At 39.1% G+C, this 23,154-nt stretch overlaps 3 protein-coding genes across 3 annotated transcripts; 1 reads left to right on the top strand and 2 right to left on the bottom strand.

Annotated features, from left to right (window-relative positions):
* Window positions 1–7,940: 7,940 nt before the first annotated feature.
* LOC111900259 (L-type lectin-domain containing receptor kinase IX.1) lies at window positions 7,941–10,226 on the bottom strand. The gene has a single exon (XM_023896136.3). It carries the CDS (start codon window positions 9,985–9,987, stop codon window positions 7,999–8,001), a length of 1,989 nt encoding a protein of 662 aa, XP_023751904.1. The 5' UTR covers window positions 9,988–10,226; the 3' UTR covers window positions 7,941–7,998.
* Window positions 10,227–13,467: 3,241 nt separating this feature from the next.
* On the bottom strand, window positions 13,468–15,563 carry LOC111900260 (uncharacterized). Its single transcript, XM_023896137.3, has 2 exons — window positions 14,729–15,563; window positions 13,468–14,555 (listed from the first exon to the last, which is right to left on the bottom strand). The coding sequence occupies exons 1-2, from the start codon at window positions 15,559–15,561 to the stop codon at window positions 13,541–13,543; spliced, it is 1,848 nt and encodes a 615-aa protein (XP_023751905.2). The 5' UTR covers window positions 15,562–15,563; the 3' UTR covers window positions 13,468–13,540.
* Window positions 15,564–19,967: 4,404 nt separating this feature from the next.
* LOC111900297 (uncharacterized) lies at window positions 19,968–20,432 on the top strand. The gene has a single exon (XM_023896181.1). It carries the CDS (start codon window positions 19,968–19,970, stop codon window positions 20,430–20,432), a length of 465 nt encoding a protein of 154 aa, XP_023751949.1.
* The last annotated feature ends 2,722 nt before the right edge of the window (window positions 20,433–23,154 follow it).

Here is a 23,154-nt window from a genome sequence, read left to right as displayed (position 1 = left end):
GCCTTTCCACGGCGACACCTTCAGGAGAACCATATCCCCGACCTGAAACTCTAAGTCGGATCGACGCTTGTCGGCATAACTTTTCTGCCGACTCTGAGCAGTCTGAAGCCTGCTCCGGACCTGCTGGATCCTCTCAGTCGTCTTGAGCACCACCTCGGTGCTCCCCATGACTCTCTGGCCAACCTCACCCCAGCATATCGGGGTCCTACACCTCCGTCCGTACAACATCTCGAAGGGAGGGCGGTTGATACTCGCGTGATAGCTGTTGTTGTAGGAGAACTCGGCCAGGGGAAGATAGGTATCCCAACTACCACCGAAATCTAGCACGCACGCCCGCAGCATATCCTCTAGAGTCTGGATGGTCCGCTCGCTCTGCCCATCCGTCTGCGAGTGAAAGGCAGTGCTAAAATGCAGACGAGTGCCTAACTCGTCATGGAATCTCTTCCAAAACCTGGAAGTAAAACGCACATCCCTGTCCGAGATCACCGATACCGGCACCCCATGCCGTGCCACAATCTCCCTGATATAGATGTCGGCCAATTTCTCGGCTGATATGCTCTCCTGAATCGGAATAAAGTGAGCACTCTTGGTCAATCTATCCACGATGACCCAAATCGAATCCACTCCACGTGCGGTCCTGGGAAGCTTCGTGATAAAATCCATCATGATATCTTCCCATTTCCACAGTGGAATATCCAATGGCTGCATCTTGCCATGCGGTCTCTGATGTTCGGCCTTGACCTTCCTGCAGGTCAAACATCGCTCGACATACCATGCCACATCCCGCTTCATGCAGGGCCACCAATAGTCTAGACGAAGATCCCTATACATCTTCGTCGCCCCAGGATGAATAGAGAATCGGGACTTGTGCGCCTCCTCCATCAAAATCTGGCGCACGCCTCCGCGATACGACACCCACACCCTATGGTGTAGTTGATGGGTTTTGGTCATAAGACATACTATGTGCTCATACAAACCCTAAAGCTCGGATCTAGGTTTCTCTATTGTACATACTTTGAATCCAAGACTTGAACCCTAATTCTAGCATATGGAAATCAGAATTCACATGTAAATAGGTTTAAGAACATACCTTGATTGTTATGTAGCAATAACAATCCAATTCCTCCTTGAATTGACCTTGGAAAGCAGAGAGTCACAAGTGTCACTCCTCTAATGGCTTACAAACACCATAAGCAAGTGGAGAAGGTATAAGGAGAGAGGAGGGAGGTTAGAATTCGTATTTAGGACCTCTTGGGAAGGGATACACGAATTCATAACCCTAGGGGTGTTTATATAGGTGTAGAGATAGGGTTTCAGTCATTATCCTTATCTAGTTGATTATCCATTAAGCAACCAATAAGATAATCCTTGAATCCTTATCATACTCGAATTCTAAGGCTTTCCAACCTTAAATTCGTTCACCACACTTATAAGATAATCCTTACCTTATTTTGTAACTATCACATAATTACAAATCAGTCCCTCTAGTTTAATTAATTACACTTGATCACAAAATTAATTCTTAATTAATTATTGACCAATATTAATTAAACAAATATGATTTATCCTTTAATATATTATCCTTATAACATATTAATAAATCATATTATCCTCTCTTTCTATTTATTTCTCCAATCAAGTTGCTTTGGTGAAGGCAACCCAAAAGGACCATGCACCATCGGGTCAAGTTCATACCAAAATAGTTATGGACTTAGACACTAATCCAACAGTAGTGTCAATAACCCTCGGCTATCATAATCGAAGGAGGAAACCTGACCTACTACACGCTCCTCGAACAACCGCAGAACACAATCTCGGAACACCATCGATGCTCGCACCGAACGATCATCAGCAATCTCTACCTCTAAAGGACAATCTAACTCTCCTGAAGTCTCATGAAACCTCTTGCTAAGCACAAGAGAAACAAACGATCGGGATGCACCCGAATCAAACAATACCTGAACTGGGATGCCGTTCACATGGAACGATCCTAAAGCATACAGAGCACATATCAATATCAATATCATCATAAAAATAAGATAGAGGGAAAGAATCATACCCGTCACCACATCGGGTGCGGCGCGTGCCTCCTCGGTAGTCAGCTGAAATGCCCGGCTCCTCACCACTGGAGCCTCTGCCTTGCCCTGCCGACCATCCGTGATCCGCAGGGTCGCTGGAGCTGGCGCCTTCACTGGCGCTGAAACTGTCAACTGGGGGCAATGGGCCTTCTTGTGGCCCCTCTGATTGTAGTGAAAACACAGCAACTCCGATGTCTGAATAGCTGAAACTGGAGCAGTACAATCCCTGCTAAAGTGCCCTGCCTTGCCGCACTTGTAGCAGCCTACTGAACCCATCCTACATGCCCCCACATGCGACCTGCCGCATTTCCCGCAGCGGCTCGGTCCTGACTGACCTTTCGGCCTACCATCTGATCCTTTGGGCTTCTTCCCCGAAGCCCCTCCTGTCTGACCCTCCTCTAGTTTCCATTTCCGGATGTGCTCCAAATCTATCTCCCTCTCCCTTGCCCTGGCAATCATGGAGTCCAGGGTAGGGCAAGCCGAAAAGCTAACATGCTCCCCGATGTCAGCTCGTAGCATATCATGGTAACGAGTCCTCCTCATGTCCTCGTCACCGGCATACTGGGGCACCAACAAAGCCCTCTCCCTGAACTTGGCGATGATCTCCGCCACAGTCTCCGTCGTCTGCCTCATGTCAAGAAACTCCCTGGCCAGCTGCTGAAGCTCGACCGCCGGCGCGAACTCTGCCCTGAACCTGGTCACAAAGTCCGACCAGGTCATAGCCTCGATAGCTGAGGCTCCCAACGAGTCACCCACTGACTCCCACCAATCCCGGGCTCGGTCCCGTAGACATCCCGCTGCATACCTCACCTTCGACCCCTCGGGGCAGAAGCTAGTCAACTGGGCAGACTCGATGTCTGCAATCCATCGCCTGGCAACAATGGGGTCTTTCACCCCATGGAAATCCGGCGCACCGCTGCCCCTGAAGTCCTTGAAGGACAGCGTGCGAGATCCTGCCTGGCTAGATGCCATATCTCTCCTGAATGCCCGAAGGCGATCCTCCATCAACTCCATGATCCCTTCCTTGATCAACCCAAAGATAATGGGAGTCGACTCAAGGATACCCCTGGTGATCTCTGACGCGATGAACTCGCGTAGCCCCTCATCAATTGGCTCGGAACCTGACCCCTCTCCTGAGCCGCCATCTACCGGCCTCGATCGGAGTACCACCATTCTGCAATACATCACAACAATCATTAGTGATACTGATACTCCCTGAGGGATCACATCTACTTACAAGTTCCCTGGTCTTATCTTGGCCATCCTTGGTTCGGGTACAGATCCTCTGCTTTCAGTAGTACGGGCCCATACTACCTTCCACATCTATCCGTACCTTCTTCAAGGATTGCCTCGACTCCACCAGATCCCTTTCACTATTGCTGATCACTGCTATACTCATCCTAGGCTTGCCCTAGGGAAATCTCTAGTTCCACTCTAACCAGTCCTCAGCTGCTACAGGCCTCTTTGTAATGCCAGTTAGCCATTACCCGAATACCATCACATGTGACGAGGCCCAAATAATCCTTCGAGTATCCGACTCGTCCCTACAACGGTTGGACTCAAACAAGAGCTGCGCAGTAGGATCAAATCCGGCACTCTAAGGTTATTCAACCCTAGTCACACGTGACGTGACGCATTCGCCTAATGGCTAACTCCCATTATTCAGAGTCCCACGAAGCACGAAGCAAGCAGCATTCAGATAAGGGTAACAATCTCAACTAACTCTATCACCTTCAGGAACTGAGCTAGCATAAAGTGCTAAGCTCATACTACCAGGCATAACCCAATCAGGCTATCCTACTTACTGTCTACCCGATAACTAGCATGCAAATTTTTTTTTCATACAACTAAAACACAAATAGCAGGCACATAAGGTATCACTCCTAGATCCTTAGTCCTATTCTAGCATGCTGTTCTACGAAAGCTGATAAACATAACATAAACTTGTATGGGTACTTTGGGGAATACTTACTCGAGCTCGGCCGGTCGCGCACATCACACACTTCGTTCTTTATCAAAATTCTTTTCTCAATTTTCAAAAACATTTTCTTTTAGAAAATCTTTTAATCCCTCGATTTGAGTTCAGACACCCCCGAAGGTGTGTCCGAATCCCTCAAACCAGGGCTCTGATACCAACTTGTAACAACCCAATTTTCATGACCAAAAATTTCGTTTTAAAAACATCACTTTTAGAGGATATAAAAGGACTAAAACATTGTCTGATCAAAATATCACACCAGAACCGTGTCTAAAAACCAAGTCATACATTTAATTAAAATATCAGAGTACAAATCCCAGTGAAGCTCGTAAATGCGGAAATCGGAGAGTGTGTGCGTGACGTGCCGCTACCGCGCCGGCTCCTTTCCCCTAGCTGAGGAGATACCTGAAACCAAAACTGAAAACTGTAAGCACAAAGCTTAGTGAGTTCCCCCATAATACCGCATACCATGCAACAAATAACAACCATTATTCAGCTAGGAGTTACGGGCCTTGCCCACACTCGGGAAGATACGGGCCCTGCCCACACTTCGCTAGCCGGGAGATACGGGCCTCGCCCACACTCGTGAAGATACGGGCCCTGCCCACACTTCGCTATCTGGGAGATACGGGCCTAGCCCACACTCCGACCTTGGCGAGATACGGGCCCTGCCCACACTCAACCACTAACCCATAACATACAAGTATCACGCAGACAACAAGTATAAGCAATTCTATCATATTAACACATATACCGTACTTAACTACAACAGAGATACGGGCTCGGCCCACACTCTAGCACTAGCATATCGTCTACACGGGTCGGCCTTGGTGCCTTAGACCCGTTCCTACTGGGAAGGAAACTCACCTCGAAATAGCTGCTGGTCTGTGTGGGAACTGATCACCTACTACTGCTGCTGCTGCTGCTCCGGAAACCCTCCGGCTGCAATTCCCACAATATACTCAATCAAACACTGCTCACTGACCTTTGGGTAAAATGACCATTTTACCCCTGACCTTGCCCTAAGTCAAAGTCAGAGTCAACTTTCAGTTGACCTCGACTCGCCGAGTTGGCTTTCCGACTCGCCGAGTCCCTACGTAAACGACTGCCCTGAATCCCGATCCTACCCGTCGAGTTAGGCGACGACTCGACGGGTTCGCCTTCATGACCAATACTCAAGTCCTTCATCCTACTCGCCGAGTTGTATGAACAACTCGTCGAGTTCATCTTCATCCGAAGAACACCCATGCTAAGACTCGCCGAGTTGTATGAACAACTCGTCGAGTCTGATCTTGATCTAAGGAGATTGCCTTGAACTCGCCGAGTCAGGGCATTGACTCGCCGAGTACCTCCATGGATGGGTTAAGCTTCTGACTCACTGAGTCACACCCTGTGACTCACTGCTCACTCGACACTACAAAAAGGGGACAAACTCGAAGACTCGCGAGTAGACTCGCCGAGTCACATGAACGACTCGCCGAGTCGTTGCCATGCACTCCTTAAATATACCGATTTGCTCGATTCCAGTCCATGCCATTCATAGATCTGGACTTCTAGGACACGAATCACACGTAAAGTTTCCAACTTTACGTGTGGATATTCACCAATATGGATTTTAGGGCTCAAAATGTCTCAAAAGGGTAGATCTAGGGCTAACAAGCCACATGGGGCCAAAAAGCTAACAGATCTGAGCTCCTGGAGCTCAATCTTGCATAGATCCAAAGGCCAAACGCCTTATTACGACATATAATGCACATACAAACTTGGGGAAATGACCAAGAAGGACCCAAATGAAGTTTTAAGCATAGAATCAAGGGGAAAACGGGTTATACCTCAAAGGAACTGCTGGAAGGACACAAATAATGCTTGGATGGCTTCCTATCTTCTGGATCTACTTCCTTCCTTCCTTCAAAGCCTTCAAAAGTACACAACAAAACTTCAATCTTCAAAGAACAAGCACAAACGAGGGTTGGGGAGCTCTGGGGAGAGAATGGGGGCTGGCCTGGGGCAGATAAGCTGCTTAAATAGGGTGCAAACCCCTGAAACTTAGGGTTTCATCCAACAGCTGTGACTCGCCGAGTCCAGGATATGGACTCGCCGAGTCAGCAACTTAAACGTGTCCCGGGTCCCGCATCCACTCGGCGAATCGGACCTATGACTCGCCGAGTCCAAGGCTAAAAGAAAGGAAATACTCAAATAACATTTACGTACCAGGAACCGGGTGCTACAACCCGACCCGCTCTACTCGAAACCCGAAAATTTTACCCGTTCGACACCTCTAGTACGTAGTGGGGTAGAGAATGACTGAGAGTAAGACTTGAATCGATCGCTTGTCGTTGGAGATGGAAGTGGGGAAGCTGTGATGGTCTTCGATTTAATGGTGGTGGTAGACGGAAGGAAGCAAATGTGGAGCAAGTTGGACAAGGTGAAACCAAGCTTGGCAGTGATGGCGGTCTAATGAAGCTTGGTGGAGGTTGTTTGGTTGTGGCAATCGGCTGGTGGTGGTTAAAGAAAAGGTCTTGACCTAATTTTTTTTTTATCATCTTCTACAATTGACCTCCCATAACCGAAGACTCCATGTTTGGTGGGTGATTCGATTTGGGTTTAAATTCCCCCGCTGTCTCTGTTGACCCAGTTCATCATTCCTTCCCCAATGTACGAATAGATCGGTGGGGTGTGAAGGTTTCCTGCGGTATCGATGCTGGCGAATGGTGGTGATAGTGGGGTGGGGAGTCTAGCAACCAGGTCTCTAGAAAAGGTGATGGTGGTTGCGATCTAGGTGAACTCCGACAAGAATAGTGGCTGATGATGGTGGTTCCAAATATCCGTGATGAGGGTGAAGTCGATGATGAAGGGGTTCGTTAAGATAAGAGTGGGGAATGGGTTATTTGTTTGTATTTTTTTTGTTTTAAGTTAAAAAGATATAAATTAAATTAGTTTATGTATTTCAACAGTTAAAAAAAAATAAAAAATATAAATCATAAGGGCATAAAAGTCATTTTAAGTGTATAGGGACCAAAAATAATAAAAAGATCCAATTTTGGACCACGGGTGCACCGACATTTCGTTTTGGACCAAAAACACATAAATTTGCTAACGTAAGAACCATTTTTGCAATTTTGTCTAATGAATAAACTGCATGAATAGACCAAAAAAAAAGTTATAATGCCTACGTGTCTTGTAAATTTTCAAAGTTAAAGATTGTTTTTCCTTTGTCTTTCTGGGATTGTGACCAATCGATCGTAACCAATTCAACCATGTTGTCACGTGGAAGAATATAAGACTATCCGGAGTGGATGTAAATCCACGCGTGAGTTTCCTATGTGGCACACCAACTCACCGGTGAACACCGCCCCGTGTATCGGTGGTTTGGGTGTGGAGTGATGTCTGGTGGATGGGAAGACGGGCCTTTTGATTGGTGCATTCATTTTTCCCTCACATCGGTCATTCTCTTTCTCTCTCTTCTTTTTCCCTCTTCACCACCAACCCACCGGTGAACACCATTTCCATAGCCTGGTGGGTTGGTTTTGAAATAGTCAAAAATCTACGTGTCATTTTTTTCACACACAATCCACCCGTGAGGATACCACATAGCCTAAGTTTGTCGGCAATTAATAAATGTAATTCTACTCCTATCAACTATCAAGAGCTCTATCAAATGCATGTTGATGACGATGATAGATCTCGTACCTTCTAGATCTTCATTGACCTGAAACACGCGGCATTATTCCAGCCTTCTTATTCATCTCCCATAATAAAACAACAATTAAATTAGTTTATACAGAGATGGATCGAATACACAAGTAAGTTTTATATATTAGTCTTTTCCCTATGTGTCTGATTTTCAGTCTTAAAGAATCTTATCTAAAAGAAGAAGTAAGATATACTTATTTAAAGGAAATATATAGAAACGGAAATCCTCAACTTGAAACAACATGTAGTTTAACGACCTATATTGATACTTGAAGAAGTTAAGAAAGGATCTCCAGAAGTGCTTGTAGGAGTAGCTGATGCATGGTATCCAAGAACACGCATATTCACTGAAATATTGGGAATAGGGGCCTCAAAATTAAGAACTTGAATCGCTTGTCTTATAGATGGCCTCAGACTTCGATCAGGGAGCACACACCATAATCCAACCATCATCAAGCACTTACCTTGTTCTTCATCAAAATCTCCATTCAACCTCTCATCAACTCCCGAAAGAATCTCCCCTTTTCCATGCAAACACCAAACCCAATCCACCAATCCCATTTCAGAATCCCCATCAATACAATCCCTAGCTTTCCTTCCACAACAGATTTCCATTGCAACCACCCCAAAACTATAAACATCCGATTCCTTGCTAGCTTTACCGGTTCTTACATACTCAGGTGCCATGTATCCTAATGTTCCTGCTAAATTACCAGTTGTCTGTGGACCTAACTCATGGTCCATAAGTCGAGCTAACCCAAAATCTCCAAGCTTCACATTAAATCCCGAATCTAGCATCACATTGCTTGATTTAATATCACGATGTATCACGCATTGTTCCCATTCCTCATGAAGATAAAACAAGGCAGAAGCCAAACCTAATGATATCTTGTACCTCACACTCCAAGAAAGGGGATCCATTTTCCCAAAAAGATGAGTGTCAAGACTACCATTTGGCATAAACTCATAAACTAGTAGAAACTGATTATCATCATGGCACCAACCTATGAGTTGCACCAAGTTTCTATGCCTTAGACTGCTTATGACCTTCACTTCTGTTATATATTCCTTCTTTCCCTGTTTAGATCCACTTGAAATCTTTTTAACTGCAACTACTTTTCTTTCACGGCTGAGGTATCCCCTGTAAACACAACCAAATCCTCCTTCACCCAACTTGAGGTCATCAGCGAAGTTATTAGTAGCCAAAGCAAGATCTCTGTAAGAAAATCTTTTGGGCCCTGCTCCTCTTTCAAGATCATCATTGATTGAAGACAGGTTGATTGTCTCTAATGTTTCATCTGAAGGACTCATGTGATTCCTCAAATAGATAATACTATATGCTATTATGCCTCCTGCTAGTAGAACACCTAATGGCACTGCTAACCCGACACCCAGCTTCACCTTTTGTGATGTCGTTTTATTGTCATCTTTTATATCCAAGCTTGAGTTGAACTCCCAGTACTGAAGGGTATGTCTCTCCATATACTGACCAGTGGAAGCTGTGATGCCGATAGTGACCCATGAAGGAAGAACCTCTTTGAGATCAATTTGATAAGAAAGATTTGAGTTTCCTTGAAAACTGGGGTTCCTTTCATAGGTCCAAAACACACTTAGATTCTTAGTAGTGGAATTATAAGAAACCCAAGCATTCGCAGTAGCTTTATTGTGCAAACTAGCATTCCAAGGAGCGTATGCAACCGAAGAAAGTGAATTCCTGTTGATTCCTACGTGTTCCATAGGAGGATCCCATTCCTGGTTGGAGTAGGAGTCAAACTCTACAGAAACAATTGGGCCTTGAGATGGATTATCACTAGTTGTTGAGTTAAAGAGGCCTAGAAAGCCAGCAGCTGAGTTAAGAGGAGTTGTGAAACCAACTGGAGCAAGAAAGAAAGCAAGGCCATGGCCATAGGGGACAAACTTTTGGGTGTCGATTACAAAAGAGAAATGAGTAACAAAATCTGAAAGCTTTCCTGAATTTGAATCCCATAAGGGAACTCTCTGTTTATAAAGGACTTGGCCAACACGACAACAGTAGACAACACTGTTGAATTCCACAGCTCCAAAAGAAGGCACTGCATCGCCTATATAGACCACTTCTTTTGCATCGGAATCAAAACGAGCTACTTGGAAATAAACCGAGTTAGATATGGGGAAAATCAACATAAGAAAATAGATACAAGATGTAATATCAGCATACATCGTTCCACATGAGCAAAAGGAAGCCATGATTATGCACATCTGCCTCGGATAGTCTCAACATGAAATTAGCATATGTTAAGACGCAATCTTGAAATTTAAATTTTGATTTTATAAGATCTATATATGAAGCTAACCAACATGATTACATGAAATTTTTTAACCAAAGACAGCCGGAGTATTACGCTTGCTTTGCATATTTTCCTTTTATGGGTCCTACGAATAAAGATATATAAATGTCACAGTGAGTTTTTAAATTGTCAAAAAAGCCATGTTGTGGACTAATAGAAATAAAGATGATTTTTAAACAATATAATCTAGCTGAGCTGTAACAAATTATGCTGGTTATCATGTAATCCTACCGAATCATCAGCAAATACATCGGAAAAGTTCATGAAGACAACTTTGACAAGCAATATATATATTAGGATGAAATGCATCAAGGCAGGGCCGGGTCCACTACGTAGAAAATTCAATGCCTCACCCAGAATGAGTAGTAATTAATGTTCCAAACGTAACATTTTGACAAAACAAAAACAATCTGATGTTTGACACACTAAAATAAATGGTGTGATAAATCACAAAACGTGCTTAGTTGCCAGTCATGTGGAAGAACACATTAATATATATATATATATATATATATATATATATATATATATATATATATATATATATATATATATATATATATATATATATATATATATATATATATATATATATATATATATATATATATATATATATATTTTATAAAAGTTTATGATTGATAAACTGAAAATCAATGAGTAAAAGTTATGTATATGCACAACATATATAGTTTTGAGTATTTATAAAATATTAATATTTCCATTTTACTCAGCCGATGAGAGGTGCTCATCACACCTCTCACAATCTCACTTTTGGTCTTCTTCACCTAAGTTCATCTCATGTCATTCCCCATATTCATCTCTTCACCTCCCTTTTATCTTGGAAATTACCACATCTCACTTATTTATTAATTTTTTTTAAAATGAAACTAAATACAAGATTAATTTAAAATAAATGTACGATTAACTTACATATTAAAAATAAAATTAATAAACACAAGATTAATAAAAATTAAGTTTTTTTATTAATCTTAACTAAAAATTAAATTACATAATAATATAATAAAAGAAATTATCATTCCGAATCCACGTCGACAATACTTAGTTGAGTTTTGTAAGGGGTCGTTTGATAGTTGATGACTGAGTTAGAGCTCACCGTGTTAGAAGCTGACTGGGTTAGAAATTCTGAATGAGTTAACTTCTGAAGAGGACGGCGGCGAAGGAAGTTTCCAACGAGGCTGAAGATGATAGATAGAAGCGATAGAGAGGATGAGTGATGTCCGTTCAAGGAGTAGGAGAAGGTCCAGTTGGGAGAAGACCGGTGGTTGAAGGAAGGAAACGTTGCTTGGATCGATTAAAGGAGATGGAGAGTTGCATCCAGGGCAAGGGCAAAAGACATCAATTTTTCAGTCAGCCTCTTTTTTTCAGCGGACTAAGTAAGAGCCCTATGGACTAACTGTGGACTGAGTAAGGAGATGGAGAGTATGTATCAAACACACTGACCGGACCGGGTCAGTTAAAATGTCTGACCGGACCGCGTCAGACAGAAATCAAACAGCCCCTAAATGTGTTTCACCAAATTAGCATGTATCTCCGTATCAAAACGGTTGGCTTGACCCAAACGAGTTAAGTATATTTGTTGCATCAATATCAAAACGATTGATCTCGAAATATACTGATTCAGATAAAGGTAACAAAAATAAGAAAAACAGATAAGAAACTAATTGAAGTCCTGGAGATGATGAACTAAAGAAAGAGGTAGCCATGGTTAAGCAAAAAACTTAGCACAGAGTCTATGTGTCAATGGCACCTGAATGTGTTTTAATAAATACGATGAAGGATGCTTATTATATACGGAGTAATATGGATGCCAATGTATATCCCTACAAACCTTGATCTACAAGTTTCTTATATACGGAGTAATATGGATGCCAATGTATATCCCTACAAACCTTGATCTACAAGTTTCATCTAATGCCTTAATTTTATATAAAGATTCATAGGTTCGTGAAGATAGAGTGTGAATTAACTAAGCAACCAACAACTAAGCGCTAAAAGTCAACAGAGGAGATAATTTATGTTAAAGAATAAAGTCGATGATTATACAGAAAAGATTAGGATAATGCGATCATGTCTTTTTCTTGATTAATTTTCAAAGTCGAAGACTCTTTTTCCTAGATTTTTCTGGGATTGTGACCAATTCACCCATGCTGTTATGTAAAAGAGTTTAAGGTTACCTGCAATTAATAAATCTAATTCTGCTCCTATCAAGAGCTCCATCAAATATATGTATGATGATGTTAGACCTCGCGCGTACCTTCTTCTAGATCTTCATTGACCTGAAACAGGCGGCATTATTCCACCCTTCTTATTCATCTCCCATGATAAACAAGTAACAGTTGGACGAGATAAATCATTACTTTAAACTGTGATAAAATATGCAAATAAGTTTTATATATTAATTTTTTTTCCCTATGTGTTTAATTTTCAGTCTGAAAGATGAAGTAATACATATCTAGTTTAGATGAAATATATAGAAACGAAAATCCTCAACTTGAAACAATATGGATACTTGAAGAAGTTAAGAATGGATCTTCAGAAGTGCTTGCTTTGGTATCCAATATTCCACCCCACACCTGTTCAAGAACCAACCTTAGTCGTTGTCGTTTTTGCAGGTGATCTATTGTTTACTTTGAAGGAGACCATCTTCTCCAGATTCGGTGGTGTAAATCATCGTCACTACCAAGACAAGAACCATTTTTCTAAATCAATTTCTTCCATCTAGCTAAATCGCTCCATTTACCCACCTAGTTTTCATAAACCTCTAATTAATAGCGTCATATTACAAAATCATTACAATTGTCATCTTGATCTTGCTGTCGAAAACTCAAAAAATCCCCCTGATTGGAATCTTAAAGGTGCCATCTTCTTATCCTTGTTTTTATTGTTGCACACGTGCACTTGTGTTCACTAATGGCGGTAGAGAGAGTTGTGATTACTATAAACTACAAGAAGCAGTGCATTATACACTTGAGAAAGTAGAGAAAGGTAGCAGCATTGAGGAGATAAACATAATGAGAAAGTACATGCATGCAAGTTGTACAATACACATGGAATTTTGGAATGAAATGTCGTCATTTGAATTGAGAATTGATGAATGCAGTCCTTCCACAGAGAGCATGGGAAAAGTTGTACGTAAAGAATGAAGTTGTGAAATAGGAACAAGTAAACAAAAGGGCAGGGTGGGATAATATTCATTTGCTTTATATCCTCTTCAAATATGAATTTTTTTTAAACAACATTTTTTATAAATCAAGTGTACTCAAAGAAGACAATTTTTTTTTTTTTTTTTTTTTTTTTTTTTTTTTTTTTTACTTTAAGCATGAATCCGTTGAAGATAAGATAAGAAAGAGAAAAAGCCAACACATATAAATAACTTATAGAAACAATGACCATACCCCTTAGTTACTTCCAAATCATATTACATGATTAACAGTGTATCACTACTTATTAAGATGACATTTATAACATATATTGAAATTACAAACTTTTGCCCGACATTCAAGAACCAAACAACTGTTAATATCACAATTACAATTAGAACACACATACTTGGGGGTTCTTTTTCTTCGAACATATGTTAATGGATGTTTGTGATAGGAAACATTTCTGCTGACCTCGAACACCATGTTTTCATAATAGTCGAACCCACTAATGCATCCAGGGTGAAAAGAATTTTTGCATTTTTGACAATAATACATGGGGAACTTGGGATGCATTTCCGTCTCACATATATCGCAAAAGAAATCTTCAGGATGATCCATGATTGGAGGATACATCAATGGGATTTTATGTCCTTTGCAATACCTATGAGAAATGGAATTCGGTAACCTCGTTGCACATTCCATTCCTAATATGAAGTTACAAGCCTTACAATCATAACTCATCCCATCAGACCATTTGTTGCACGCTTTACAAAGAGGTTCGGGATCAATAACTTGGATAAGAGGATGCTTGTGGGATTTATGTTTGATACTTTTGGGTAGAAATGCACAGTTGACACAGAGGTAGAACTTGCAAGTTTGGCAGTTGTAAAAAAAATTGTTTCCATAGCTAAGACAACCATGACATGCATAGTACGACCCTTGTCGAAACTCCAAGTAAAGTGAATGAGCTGGATGAAGCTGATGTTCTAATTTGAGGGGTAACTCGGCACAATATTTGTGGAGAGTGAATGAGCATCCATCTGATTTGCAACTGTAGTAGGGAAGGGAGAGGGGTCGTACACACCCGCGACATACCTCTAATCGATCACTACTACAGCCAGACATGTTAGCTTGAAGGATTAATGGATGACAATGACTCCAATGGTTAACCATAGTTTTCTGATCATCATCATCATCTGGTGCTATCATTCCAGAATGTAGCAGTTTCAGTGGATCTGTAAACGCATTTGACATGGGAAATTGCAACAGATTATCTACCTCTTCATCCGCAATGGAAGTACTTGGACCATCTCTGAAACCAAACCATATATATATATATATATATATATATATATATATATATATATATATATATATATATATATATATATATATATATATATATATATATATATAGTTCTTAATTAATTTCAAGGAGCAATTTTCACAAACATAGAAAAGGAAATTAAGGAAAAGAATATTTACCCTGGAGTAGAAGGTGTCCCTGCATTTGCATTTAAGGCACATTTGATGTGGGAAAAATATCTACAGTTTTCACAATGGTACAACCAATCGTATCTTCGGATGTAAATCTTGCAAAATTCGCAATAGTAAGCGAATTTATAGAATTTTTCTGGAAGAGAATAGACCAGTATGAGTGGGTGATCAGGGTGATGGGGTAGATGGATGGTAGGGGCTAAGGAAGCACAAGTCTTGTGGATCCAAAACCCACAATTGTCGCAAATATAAAACAAGCCTTCATCCTTAGAATTGCAAGCATCACAAAGGAATGCAGCTGGTTTTAACTGTAGGGTTAAAGTGTGTTGTGGATGGCCTTCATGTTTGACCTTCATCCTTGTCTCCTTCTTCATAGCATCAGCTTCCTCTTTGCGAGCAATCTCAACAACGCAACAGTCGATGCAAGCATTAAAGTTAATGTTGTCCTCAGGTTTTCCATAGTTATAACAAAACCCCTTAAATTGGTTTAGACTACAGCAAACATCACAAAACCAAGATTTGAATGTTGTAGGTCCGAAATTGAATAGTGTTAGAGGATGCTCATATAATGAAGGCAGATTGATGGTGAGCGGAAGTTGTGCGCATGCCTTATGCATAAAGTGACCACATTGGATGCAACCATATGCAAAACCACGTGATGATATAGGTTTATGACATGCATAGCAACCTATTACACCACCACCACGATTGTCCAAAGCAGCATTTACAATCATCTCTGAGTTTACAAGCTTTAATGGATGGTTTTCATGACTAAAATGATTAATTTCTGCTATATCTTCTCTCTCTTTTGTGATATCCATAGAAGTTGAACATTAATGACAAATGAAAGATTTTTTACCCTTAACTTTAAAGGAAATGAGAGAGATGCAACATTAACTTGTGCACACTCCAGGAATCAAGTAATTGCTTTGCTTCCAAGTAGTAGTCTTTTTAAGATATTGTTTAATAAGAACATTCTTTTCTTTCCTTATATACCAAATTAACATGATACTTCCCACATTCAAAATTGGAATACTTCTCTTCTTCCGATTAGAACTAATTTATTTCTTATATACCAAGTTAACATCATGCTTCCCTAGTTCCATAGATGTACATTCAAAATTGACATGCATCTTAGCTCCCAGGGTTACATTTCCGTTGTTTCTGTATATGATTATATCGTCGATCGATAACATTTCAGCCATATAACCAATTAAAGTGTACATACATTTCTATAATGGATAAAAAATTGAACTATATAATTTTTATGGAAAGAAGTGAATTATATTGCCTATATTGGTAAAAGAAATTCTAAAGTACGTTGCTATTTCTTGCAATATGCCCTCATTTTTTCTTTTTATATAGAAATTAAAGGTTTATAGGTGATGTCGTTTAAGATTAGTAAAACTTATTCTGTAAATATGATCTTGGGGTCCCCATCTTGACTAGTCACATTAAAAGTGATCAGAATTAGGAATAGGCATTGTCAACTGGTTTGGTAGCGGTAGGCATATAAGGTGATTGCTCAAATATGTCTGAGTCAACATTCTGGAAAAGAAAATTAAATAGACATGTGCTATATATATATGAGTCACCAAATGCATATATAGTGAACTTTAAACTTATATAGTAAACGTTCACATTAACTGACTTTAAAACATACATCTTAATTTGAAAATAGTCATGGATGAGAATATAAAACTAAAAGCCCTCTTTGACATCGATCTCCCTCCAAAATCTTTCTTTTCCCCCAAAAAAATCTAACTGATCAATGTTTTATGTATATTTTTATGTCCAAAAGAATTATAATTCCATATTTTTGCAGAAAACTTTTAAATCAATGATCATACTTATTTCCTGGTGTAACTATTACAAAATATTAGCAATATGTTGCTTAAATCAAACCCAAATATGCAAATTATACCTTTTATCTACCATTAGTCTAATCAGTATCTTCACTTATTTTAGCATTTTTTCTTAAATTTAGTAAATGGATCAAGAATACCTTATTTTAAGGATGGCCTCTCAACTCGGTGCAAAATCTAATATTACAACCAAGTAACGCTTTCCATAACCTCTCATGAATTCAAATAACAAACAATAGCCTTTCTTATAGCTGACTTCACAATCTACAAATAATTTCTTCATTATTTCTCTTTAAGGAATATATCAATTCTCAACTGAATCGTTAAAACCTATGTTATCATAAGTAACTAAGATTTGTGATAAAACAGGGTTTCCCTCTGCGTGCTTGAGTTGTGTATCAGTATAACTATCTAGGTAAACTGCTTGACTCTTAAATAAAAAAGAAACAACCTATAAGTATTTTTACCTGGATATGTCATCCTTGAACATTTCGTGGGTATACAAATGTAGCATTGCACTAGCTTTGTTGAAAATCTTCAAACTGAAAAATTATTAATTAGACTTGATAAAAACCTTTCATTACTCTTGTCTAAAATGGTTTGAGATTACAATGGTATTATTCCTCTCATGTCTCTTTAAATAACTTGAAAACAAAGCATTACACTTCAATGCGCAGCTTTCCGATTATGCAATAATTGACCTAATAAAGAAACAAAACAAGAGCTACTATAATTGGTTAATGTAATGTGTTATTCTTTATAAAATATAATGATTTTTATCGTCATTTTGCTTTCGGACTCAAAAGTTATTGGTGTTAGTTACATCATCTCACATTTTTCTTTGTAAAGTTGGATAAGTATATCGCGTTTGACAACATTTTTAGTAGCTAATATGACTATGCATAAAAAATTAGTTCTATAACTCATGAATCTTTGGAAAGTCCCAATATTTGTTCAATCAATCTTATTTTTCAAAGAACAACTGTATTAGTCAACATTATTTCTCGTCATTCTCATAGAATGTGTAACGATACTTTTCCTATAGAATGCAAACCGCAGTATAAGATAGCTTTGTTTAACACTATGGCTTAGTTACTCTAAAATAACCATATATAATCTTTGATGGAATCGCTTAAGTCTTCAACCAATGGTATACACAGGGATGTCAAAAAGTCCCGTGGGACCCCGTTCCAGTGGGAGCTCCGTCCCGTTTGGGAGAATTTTTTTAAAAAAAATCAAGGGTGTGGATGGGGGGGCAAGGTTCACCCGCGTTTTAATTTCGGAGGCGGGGGTGGGGGTAGGCAATCCCGTCCTGAAACCCCCATGAGGACCCTGCTAATAAATTACACATATATTTACATATATTAATTATAGAAATATAATAAACTATAACATGATTTTAAACTTCCAAAATTCATAAAAAAAAAAAAAAAAAAAAAAACATGTTTTTAAATTGTTAGTATTATGTTTTTTAATGCCATAACTTTTTTAATTTTAACATGTAAAATTCTACTATAAATAATTATTTGATACCTAAAAAATGGTTTCTTTTAGCGTAAATAACCACTTCTTTTAGCCAAAAAAAAAAGACAGCCCAAAATCAATCGGGAACGGGGGTAATAAAGGGGATTCGGGGGCGGGAGCGGTGGTAGGAAGGCTGAACATTTCGGGGGTGGGGGCGGGGATGAGGGAACAAGGAAATTTTGGGGGCGGGCGGGGGATGCACTCCCTGTCCCGTTTACCCCCGTTGACATCCCTAGGTATACAATGAAAGTCTGAAGTGGAGAAATATAACTTTTAATGTGAGTGATAAATGAATCTTGGATAGTTTCAATTAGCTAGAAAGAAAATGCTAGTTTTTTTGGATAATGGGTGTAAACCTCATGCAGTAATGCAAGCAACTTTCTTGGTGCAAGAAAAAGGGAGGCATGTGTGCTACCAAAGAGCTTAAGCTTGTGGGAACAAAACTTGAAGTCAGGTTTTGTTAAGGTTTAGTCCAAAATCCGAAATCTAAAGCTAAGATGTACTTTTTGTCTACATTTAGTTTTGATGTAACATAAAGTTAATCCGAAATAATTTTGTCCCATCTTAAAAATGTTGGTCAAATTGTTAATGTTCAAAAGTTGGATCATTTTCTTAAATTTCATATTATTAAGTAGTATATTTGTAATTTTCTCATATCTAAAAAACTCAAAAATCACCAAAAATTTGTAATTGTTTGTTCATCATTCCATTTTGTTCCCCAACCTATCAACTATTTCATTTTGGTTTGACATCAAATTTATTAATAATATTAGTTTATAATCCGTGGGAACTACGGTTACAAAATTAATTAAATTTTTATAGTAAAAATTCAAAATTATTAATTAATTATTTTAAATAAATTATTAATTAAGAGTTTTTTAGTTATATAAATTTTAATCAATGATTTAAATAAATATGTGAAATTATATCATTTTTATTATTTTTATTTAATTTTTATTTAATTTTTATTCTAATATTATTAATTTAATGTAATTAAAGTGGAAATTTTAAAATTTGAAATGGAGTTGACAAGTGGCATACATTAATTAGGAGACATAATAAGGTGACACATGACAAAAGGAGAATAAAATATGCATTAATTAGGAGACCTAATAGGATGACACATATCAAAAGGAGAATAAAACTATTCTTTTATTAGAATAGGGATTAGACTAGCCGATTATATAATATATATTGTGATATATTGTATTATTTGTGTTTTAGAAGTTGTCAAGTGTAAATATTGTGACCTATTTATATTCACGTGAATATGAGGGAATGGACGACTTTTGTCTGATTCTATTAATGTATCAGTGCGACATCTTCTCTGTGAAACCTAGCAGCCGATATTCTTCAACCCTAGTTGCAGATCATCGTCCCTCTCATCTCTTCTTCCTTTTCTACTCATTTGATCTCATCTAATACAATGTCAACTCCTTGTTACTGCATCAAACATCCGAAATTACATTCCTATTACTCTTGAAATTGAAAACGGGCAATATACATCTTGGGCTGAACTATTCAGAATCCATTCTCGTGCTTTCCAGGTACTCGATCACAACTTGCCTCCTGCTAAAGTCACTCCCTCTTCTACCAGTGAAAAAGATAAAGATGTTGTTGTCAAGACCAATGAACAATGCTCCCACCTAGATGCCATTGTTTTGCAATGGATATATGGGACAATATCTAGAGATCTACTTATCACCATCCTCACTCCAGGAGCCACCACAGCTGATGTCTGGAAAGCAGTAGAACATATCTTCATTGATAGTAAACCTGCCAGAGCTCTATACCTTCAACAAAAATTCATCAACACCAAACTTGAAAACTTTGCCAATATGGTTGCCTACTGTCAAGAAGTCAAGAACCTTTCAGACCAACTCATTGATGTGGATGCTCATGTTGATAATCAACGTTTGGTACTGCAACTTATCATTGGCCTTACAGATCAATGCGATAGCATTGCTACCCTTCTCCAACAATCCACACCGCTTCCCAACTGCTACACTACCCGATCAAAGTTATGTCTTGAAGAAACTAGGAAATCTCTACAAACACCCACTGGTAATGCCCTTACAGCTTCATCCATCACCACAGTCGCATCGCCATCAGCCAATGTCGTGACTTCTGGCACTCACGGTCAGGGTGATATCTCAGAAACGCCCCAATCTTACCATCCTTGGTCTTCAGTTAGAGGCACATCTGAAGGTCTTTATCGTGGCAAGGGCAGGGGTATGCATGGAAGGGGTCGGGGACGCGGTCATGCGCGCATATCATACACTCAACAACAGCAGCCGCCATGAATGAACTGGAATGGCCCTACTTGGAATTCTCCACCGGTTCCATACCCTACAGCTCCTCGTTATCAGTTTCGCCCACCAACAGCCGGTATTCTGGGTCCTTCTCCTGCACATGCTTATGCTGCCGCTAAAGCTTCATACACTCCCACTAAAATCGAACAGGCCATGCACACCATGACATTGAATCCGGACCCCAACTGGTATCTTGACACATGCGCTACCAATCACATGACAAATACCACATGTAACATCTCAACTTATGTCAATAATAGCAAACTGAACTGTATTGTCGTTGGTAATGGTTCACATATACCGATTCATGGTTTCGGACACACTACACTTCATCCTCCCTTCCCACCTCTCAATATTTTGCATGCTCCAAACCTCATTAAAAACCTTTTGTCTGTCCGTCGCCTTACCATTGATAATTCTGTTACTATTGAATTTGACCCTTTTGGTTGTGTTGTGAAGGATTACCAGACGCGGATTCCTATCCTCCGATGTGATAGCACCAGAGATCTCTACCCTCTTTCACTGCCAAATACACAAGTCACAAGTCCTTCCACATTTGCTGCTTTGTCACAAGATCTTTGGCATCATCGGTTGGGACATCCCGTATCTTCTTCTTTACGTGTTTTAAATATAAACAAGTTTATTTCTGTTCATTCTTTTTCCAATAAACATATCAGTCAGTCTTGTGTATTCGTCAAACATATCAAGTTACCATTTTATGCTTCTACGTCCTTTACATCTTTACCTTTTGATATTGTTCATAGTGATCTATGGACCCCACCCGTTCTTATCTCGGGAGGTCACCGTTATTATTTGTTGTTTATTGATGATTACACTGATTATTTATGGACCTACCCACTATCCAACAAATCAATAGTCTTCTATGTTTTTCTCAACTTCCATAAACACATAACCACTCAATTTGAACATCCCATCAAAAGTTTCCAATGTGACAATGGCAATCGAATAAAACAACAAATCTTTTCATAACTTCTGCACTACTAATGGCATGCAATTTCGTTTTTCTTGTCCCCACACATTGCCTCAGAATGGGAAAGTGGAGGGAACCATCCGCACCATCAATAACATAGCTCGCACTCTCCTTGCTCACGGGTCTCTCCCTACCACCTTTTGGCACCATGCCCTTCAAATGGCAACTTACATTCTCAATATTCTTCCCCACAAAACAAAACACTATTCTACTCCTACTTTCCTTCTTTTTCACAAATATCCCACCTATGATCACCTTAAAGTTTTCAGTTTCCTATGCTATCCTCTCACACCTTCCACCTCCAGTCATAAACTTGCAAACCGATCCTCTCCTTGTGTCTTTCTTGGATACCCTCCAATTACAGGGGGTATAAATGTTGGATTAGTGTCTAAGTCCATAACTATTTTGGTATGTACTTGACCCGATGGTGCATGGTCCTTTTGGGTTGCCTTCACCAAAGCAAATTGATAGGATGAATTATGGAGAGAAAGGATTAAATGTGATTTATTAATATATTATGGGAATAATATATTAAATGAGAAATCATATTGTTTAATTAGTAGTAGTCAATAATTAATTGGTAATTAGTTTTGTGACTAAAAGAGATTAATTAAACTTAAGGGACTGGAATTGTAGTTATAAGATAATTATAATTTGGGCCATGGATTGCCTTATATTAAGGGATGGACGAATTCTAATGGGAAACCCATAAGGAAATCGTCCATGGGCTTGATAAAAGGAGTCTATGGGTTGCTTAGGGCTTAAGCATCCAAATTAGGGTTTCCTTGTTAGATAACCCTAATAGCCCAACTATATAAAGACCCCTTAAGGCTCAAAAACGTGGCTAATGATATTTCTAGGGTTTCTACACGTTTTTGGCAGCCTCCAACCTCTCTCCTCTTCATCCTCTTGCTTATGGTGTTTGTGAACCATTAGAGGAGTGACACTTGTGACTCTAAGCCTTCCAAAGTCAATACAAGGAGGAATTGGGATTGTTGTTGCTACATAACAATCAAGGTATGATCTTAAACCTAATTACATATTCATATGATTACTTGAATGCTAGAATTAGGGTTTATAGTCTTGGATTCAAAGCATGTACAATAGAGAAACCTAGATCCAAGCATTAGGGTTTGTATGAGCACATAGGATGTCTTATGACCAAAACCCATCAGTGGTATCAGAGCCTAGCTTGGTTTCAATTGTATTGATGCTTTGTATAACTGGAAAATTCGATTTTTTGGATTGTGGAGGCTGGACTCGCCGAGTCCATGCAGACTCGACGAGTCCATGCCTGACTCGACGAGTCAACTCGTCAGATAATGCTTATCTCGGGATTTCTTGCTGTTTTTGCATATGGATAGTTACCTTATCATGTTAGATCAATATAAATCCGATTTTTATGATATATATGACTATATTCCTGATCTAATTAAAGATAATTATCAATTAACAAGATAATTGTTTCCTTATAAGATAATTGATTAATTATTTTGAGTAAATTGATAAATTGTTTTGCAAGAAATCATTAAACAAATCAAATATGGATAATTATGTAACTAAATGTTAGTTTAGATTATTTGTTATTTGATCCTTGTAGTTATGAAAAGTTTCATATTTTCCCCTTTAGGTTTTGTAGTTTAAATTTGAACCCAAAAGTTTTGAAGTTTTGAAATTTAAATAGTTAAAACCCTAATGTTTTGAAAAAGGTTTCAAAATTTG

This window comes from Lactuca sativa, chromosome 2, assembly GCF_002870075.4.
Source record: "Lactuca sativa cultivar Salinas chromosome 2, Lsat_Salinas_v11, whole genome shotgun sequence".
Lineage (NCBI taxonomy): Eukaryota > Viridiplantae > Streptophyta > Magnoliopsida > Asterales > Asteraceae > Lactuca > Lactuca sativa.
This window is presented reverse-complemented; position numbering and strand designations above follow the sequence as displayed.

Bases quoted from the DNA above. Each gene is read 5' to 3' on its own strand.
- LOC111900259 (XM_023896136.3), bottom strand. From the start codon at position 9,987: ATGTGCATAATCATGGCTTCCTTTTGCTCATGTGGAACGATGTATGCT.
- LOC111900260 (XM_023896137.3), bottom strand. From the start codon at position 15,561: ATGGATATCACAAAAGAGAGAGAAGATATAGCAGAAATTAATCATTTT. The intron at 14,556-14,728 runs GTAAATATTCTT...GTTTGGTTTCAG, and splicing joins GGGACACCTTCTACTCCAGG to AGATGGTCCAAGTACTTCCA.
- LOC111900297 (XM_023896181.1), top strand. From the start codon at position 19,968: ATGGTTGCCTACTGTCAAGAAGTCAAGAACCTTTCAGACCAACTCATT.